This window comes from Olea europaea, unplaced genomic scaffold, assembly GCF_002742605.1.
Source record: "Olea europaea var. sylvestris unplaced genomic scaffold, O_europaea_v1 scaffold3300, whole genome shotgun sequence".
Classification (NCBI taxonomy): Eukaryota; Viridiplantae; Streptophyta; class Magnoliopsida; order Lamiales; family Oleaceae; genus Olea; species Olea europaea.
The window spans coordinates 61,126-67,988 of record NW_019251931.1 but is presented as its reverse complement, the minus strand read 5'-3'; the positions used below and the strand labels follow the sequence as shown (position 1 = coordinate 67,988).

The 6,863-nt window shown below is 30.9% G+C and overlaps 1 protein-coding gene across 1 annotated transcript; it reads right to left on the bottom strand.

Annotated features, from left to right (window-relative positions):
- Window positions 1-5,098: 5,098 nt before the first annotated feature.
- LOC111385824 (pathogenesis-related leaf protein 6-like) lies at window positions 5,099-5,912 on the bottom strand. Its single transcript, XM_023010243.1, has one exon. The coding sequence runs from the start codon at window positions 5,856-5,858 to the stop codon at window positions 5,376-5,378; it is 483 nt and encodes a 160-aa protein (XP_022866011.1). The 5' UTR covers window positions 5,859-5,912; the 3' UTR covers window positions 5,099-5,375.
- Between the last annotated feature and the right edge of the window lie 951 nt (window positions 5,913-6,863).

Sequence of the window (6,863 nt, the reverse complement as noted above, 5' to 3'; positions counted from 1 at the left end):
TATCATGAAGCAGAATCAACTCTCAATTCTTTCATTTTAGGCCATTGGCTATTCTCAACACCTTCAAAAACACTAAAGGCATGTGCAACCGAATCGGTATCCACATACCTATCTTCAATGGGTCTATCTCTATCAGTTGATTGAATACGATGGAACCGCAAGTAATAGTGGCAAAGAGGAATTACTCATGTTCTCCAAACTTGACTGATTAGTATTCTTCAATATGGACCCCAAAACAAATCACAAAGGTACAATATCAACTGAATCTCCACCACACAGTACTAAATCTGTGTTGTCTTTTCTTCACAAATTATGCACGACCCGTAACTAAGACTTCTTCCACCCTCCAATAAAAAGAGAATGTGGAGCTTATGTTAAGACTTAGCAGCCTTAGAATTATGCTTGATAATATTCCTTTGATTTTTTCTCTTGGTCATATGTTTCTAGCACAAGTTTTGCCAAAATGTAAGCCTCGAGTCATGGAAGACCAAGACATTAAATTCCTGCCAAATTTCTAATTTCTCAAATAGCTCAAGTTTCTAGTCCTAGATGGTAACAGCGTTGTGTATCAATTTATCCCTTATTTGACAACCATAAAACTCTTTTTTACACACTTAATTTCAATTAAATATTCACACAATAAATATGATGCATGTAAATTTTAAATTTTTTTCCTACTTTTTAAATTTACAATTTCCTAAAAATTGTTATTCAAATTATGATGCAATTGTTTTTTCAAATAATAATTGTCAGGGGCTTAATTTCCTGTAATATTTTCTTCAAAAAAGGTCGAAATGTCAGTGCTACTTTGTGAATTTTGATGGGGACTCTGCATTGTCTAGTGTCAGTGCCGAACTTGTGATTTTTGATGGGGACTCTACTATATGGACTGCCCTGTCAAAGAAGAATAACACTATTGATGGTTTTGAGTAATGATTTCTTGGCGGTAAATAGCCCCATGCTAAGCTTCGACGGAAGAGTTACATAAGACCATTCCTTTTAGAGGTAACTGTAGGGAGTACGGTATCATCATTCTTGCAGGGCTTATTATTGAAAACCTAGTTGTAATGGAGGAATCATACGAATTCTCGTATGCTTAACAATCATTCCCCAGTCTTCTATCCTTTCTTTCAAAAGATTTGTTAAGGCCATATTTGAGCCACGTTATTTGAAAAAAATGTATTTTTTAACAGTGATTTGATATCATTTCAATCACACATTCTTTAATAAAATAATATTACGTGCAAATTCAAAATTTTTCCTTATTTTTTAACCACACATTTTCCATCAGTACATTATTTAAAAATGCATTTTCATTTCAATAATGTGGCTCAAACAAAGGCTAAATTTACTTAAATAAACTGAGTCTCTGTTTGGTACTGCTAAAAAATCTTATTAAAATTGAAGTTAAAGTAAACAGTTAATTTTGTCAAAATATACTAAAAATTTGATTTAAATCTCTATCAAACAAGACCAAAATTTTATTTCTTATTCACTTCCTGTTATTTTTTATTCACATTATTTTTCAGAACTTAATTCAACTCTTACAGCATCTCCAAGAGGTTATTTTAAAGTTAAATACTCTCTATTTTAACAATTGTACTATATGTAAATAATGGTATACATACGCATGATGTTAGATATGATTAAATTAGAATTTCTTCAATTAAATAAAAATAAAAAACTTTATCACCTTCTTTTTTTCATCTCATCTGTATATAAATTATTATATAATTGTTTATGTATAAGTAGCATTATTCCTATATTAAAGAGTCAACCCTTAAAATTATATTTTAAGAGGCTTTTTAAATTAACATTTTAAAATAGAGAGTGTATTTGAATTTTTAAATTTGGAGAGTCAAATATACTTTCTATAATTAAATTAAAAGAGAAATGAGGGAGTGGGTTTGTGTGTGAGGGGGGAAAAAGATAAAATGAGGGAAATAATGAGAAGATAAACAAGCAAAAATGAAAATAGAGAAAAAAAAATTGAAAACAAAAAAGGGACACTATGTAACTCTTTTAATGTATAGGTCTGACATTTATGCTCAAAAGTATTTTCTCAAATGTATGTATTCTTGTGTTTTCCTAATATGGTCTGACATTCTCCAAGACTAGAAGTACATATCAGTTACTAGTTACTGAACATTGAATTTGCAGCAGCATAAATAATAAAGTAACATAGAGTCCAACTAAAAAAATATTTAGTGCTTGTTTGTGCCCCATTATTTGTGTGTAATGTATTATGGAATAGTGATTGATGTTGAAATGTGTAGTTAAAAAATAAAAAAAAGTTTTTGATTTACGTATAATATTATTTTAATGAAGAATGTGTGATTGAAAATGAGTACCGTATAAAAAAAATAATGTGGTAAAATGTGGAAGAAAGGAAGACAAACAAAACCTTACTAAAATAAACTCACGCACCACCCAACAATATATTAGAAGTAGTATGTTCAAAGACTGCTCCAGAGCCAATTTCAAACTTAAAGATGAAAATCCTAATAAAATAAGAGGTGAATACAAGATTTCAAGGTATCTTCCATTATGCTTTAAGGCGTCCACATAATTTCTGTTTCTCCTCTGCAATCTGGAGGTGGCCATGTCAATGAATTTGAGTTTGATATCTTCAAGGGTCACACGAGATGTCTGAGTAGTAGAGACTGACCCTCTTCTTTGGCCCGATGCAGCAATCTGGATCTTTAAGTGTAACCTCAAAAATTAACGCAAACACATTACACACCAAATGCTTATGAATTGATTTATTGATATCAACCTTGCAAATTAGATAGGTACACATGTATAGAATGTGCTAGAATCCGGAATCCTCAACCGTCAGCAAGAGACAAGTGCCCACGATGTTATTAGTGGATCGATTTAACCTTGACCTAACCAATAGGAAGGTAGCTACCAGCAAATGTCTTTTGTAATCACAACTCTAAGCAAACCTCAATTAGGGTATGAAATTTTAATTTATTTTAATTGGATCACTTAACTTCAATCTAAGATCAAAATTTACCACCCTATTAATAGCCTATTGTCCCTGAAACTGTCATTCATGCTCAAAAGTATATTCTAAAAAATTCAACCTAATTTGGGTCAAGAACCCAACAAATTGATTGATGGTAAGAAGTCCAAGATTCTTTTTGGTTTTTAATCAATGAGAAAAATTCCATGACAACCAATCAATGTGTGATAACCCAACGAAAAGTCCGAGCTCTCCAATGCATTCCATGAACTGCAATATGTTGGAAAAAAAATAAGTGATTTACGTGTAGATTATCAATTAAAATAATAAATTTAATCAACATTACATTAGAAGAAAGTTAGAAAGTAAGCCTTAAGGACTCATTTTTGTGCGAATAAGCCTTAAGGACTCATTTTCGTGCGAATACCTTTGACATTGTACGGCTCCAAGATAAATCCTTCTATCTCACAATCGATTATCCTTCTATGGTTACGACCACAGAAAAATAAAGAACGAACTTCATTTCGAGTTGTCAATATAATATAATATGAAAGGTATAAGGAGTATTTTTCAATTATGTTTTCAAGTGTGATTAATAAAAAATAGAAAAAAAATTCAATGTAGTGAATTCTCCTATAATGCTTGTTCTCAACGTACACCTTCAATTACTAAAATTGAGACGCAGTTTCTTACATTTTTGGAAATTATTCAGGGTAATATATGATAACGTATCACCATCCATGTTGAACATTTAAATATTATTTATATATAATAGATAAATTTACTAGATAATTGCATAGTGTTTATTATATATTCATAACTTAAAGTGTGTGTTATTACTTCTTATATTTTAATTATGAACATAATTTTTTGATTATACAATCATGACAGTATATCATGTTAATGCTAGTGAGTCAGCATGTAAAACTTTTGATAAATATTAATTGAAAAGTTGATAAATGGTTTAACACTATTGATTATTAAAATACCTTCGACCATTTGTTAAGCCATTATTATTGAGGATAATTTAATGTTTCCATTTTTGCGTAAGAAATGACATTTTACAAGCAGTAACATTGTTATGCATCATGTCAACATTATAATTGGCTTAATGTTCAGGAGCCTAATATTTTCGTTTAAGCATTTTAACATGCAATATGTGTGCTCTTGCCGTACTACATTGCATTAAGATAGGCCTTAAAGAATTCTGAGAACACACATTTGGTTTAAACTCTTTCTGATATAAAATATGAAACTCCTTTTGTAATTGACCATTGTACCATTATAATTCTAATTATAATATATATGGTGGTTATATTGCCACCACAATTTCTAATCGATACATCACATTTTTATTGCAGTTAAGCCTCTCATCTTTGCTTATTGTAGTAGTTATTATCTTTACTTTTTTCGTCAAATTTTTATCTTCAACCTTCTACTAATTAGTATGTCTCGTCGCTAATGATGATTTATATCAAAATATTTTATTTTAATGGTTTGAAATGAAGAAAAAAATATTTTTCGCATTATTTATTTATTAAACATATGATAAAAAAAAAAAAAAAGTTGTTTTACGCTATCTCAACGGACTTTGGACATAAAATTGCTACAAAATACTTTGAGGGTATTTGATTGGGACTAAAATTAGATTTTATAGTGGATTGTGATAAAAGTTTTTGAAATATATGGTTAAAAAGTTGTGGGACTCATAAAATTAGATTTTATAGTGGATTGTGATAAAAGTTTTTGAAATGTATAGTTAAAAAGTTGTGGGACTCATAAAAGATATGATTAATATTTATTGTTTGACTTTGACTTGAATTAAATCAGGTTTTAATCCAAATCAAACATGCTCAAAATGTGTTAACTAATTAAAAGCTTGAGGATAAAAATGATATAAAACTTGTTAGGAGTATAAGTGCTATAATGAGCGATGATTAAGATCCTTAGGTGCAATTAAAATGTGGTGCAAAAAATAAAACTTGTGGTATGAATATAATTATCCTGATATATGAATATGGAGCATTGGTTCTCAACAAAATACACATAAGACTTTTGACTCTGTTATCCCTTGTTCTTGTATTCTCTTAGTTTCATAACAATTTCTTATTTATTTAGCACAAAACGTAATAAAAATGGAAGCAAATACATTTATTCATTCCATATCCAAGGATAATATTACAATATAATTTATATGAATAAACTTCAGGATTTTGAGATACACAGGACACGCAATTATTATTTCCGCAACCCGTACAATTATTTAACTTTATCATTATTGAAAGTAGAGTTACGAACTACGATATCATATTTGTGTTACGTGGTTTTTGAAATTGATAAATATGATTGAACAGGATAATTGACTATCCTATTCAATCTTTTTTATCTCAGTTTACCAACAATAGCCTTAGTAAGGGTGTTGGCCAACAATATTGCCGGGGGGATCATAGTTGCAAGAAACAAACCACCATCCATCATTGCATTGGACTCTAGCGCATCCAAGGCGTACTGAGTTACGCCACACTACTTGTGTGTAATGGAGGCACTCTCCTCCAATGCAAGAATTTGAGCTTGGGTCATAATTGCCCTTCTCAGCCACCCACAAGTCCACTGCCGCCCGGCCAGTAAAATCTCCACTACCCTTTGCAAGGTTCTCTCCATAGGGTCGGTTGCTAGAGTGGATGAGATTGCAGTCACCAATCCTTTGATTGGCATAGTTTTGTGCGAAGGTTGCTACATTATCGTCCCATGTCATAGGTCCAACCCCGACTTGGGCACGTGCAGCGTTGTGGGCGTCTAGATAGTCTTGCTGGGAGTTTTGGGCTTGAGATGAATATAGTAACATTGTTACCACAATGTATAAAAGGAGAAAGTGTAGAAACTTGGCCATTTTTGCTTTGCTTCAAGAAGTTATTTCACCAAGTGATGCAAAATGTAGCAAAACATGTGGGATTATATATAGCCAATGAAGCATGGAATTATTTGTTTATCGAACAAAAAATAATCCAACTGTAGAAATAAAAACACGTATTTGTAAAATTAAAACCTAGAATAGTCTTTGTTGGACATTTACACGTACAAAAAGTCCAAACAAAACGTACCCTAAGCATTAGGACAAAACAAACTTCTCTATTTAATTTAAGAGGGCAAAATAATAGATCAGGATTCATAATCTGAGAAAGAAAATGCATATCTCTTGTTGATCATTTGAGAGGTTTAAATTCCCTCGAATGACTCTAATATCTTTTTGTTCTTCTTTACTTCTTCTTTGGACTATAAATAAAAAAGAGTGTTCGTAACATTACTTGGTAGTATTTGAACATAAAAATTAAAAGTCAAGTAATTTAGTTATCGCAAAGCAAGAAAATTGTCTAACGCATTAACTTTAATTAGAGTAACAAGAACATTAAGAGGATACCTCCGAACAGTATATAAATTACATTATATTTTTTTCTACTAATCTAATAAAAAGATAATGTGGAGCTTATGTTTCTAATTCAATAAGACTTAGCAGCTTTAGAATTATGCTTGATAATATTCATTTGATTTTTTCACTTGGTCATATGTGTCTGGCAAAATATAAGCCACGAGTCATGGAAGAGAAAGACAAAACATTAAGTCATGACAAGAACAGAACGAGACATTAACTCATGGATGACTAAGAAAAAATGGATAGAGAGAGGACTTGCCCTCCTAGTTCATGTTGGAAGTGGCGAGTCTGGTAGGTCCAAGCAAGATAGAAATGAAAATTTTAGGCATTGCGTGAATCTAAGTTAAGTTCTAAATATTAACTTTACATATGTAAAAATCATTTTTCTCAATTGTGTTTGGTTTTTATTAGATCTATCAAAAGATCTAAAGTCATTACATGTTTAGCAACCACAGCATGTCTTTA

Coding starts and splice junctions, on each gene's coding strand:
- LOC111385824 (XM_023010243.1), bottom strand. CDS start 5,858: ATGGCCAAGTTTCTACACTTTCTCCTTTTATACATTGTGGTAACAATG.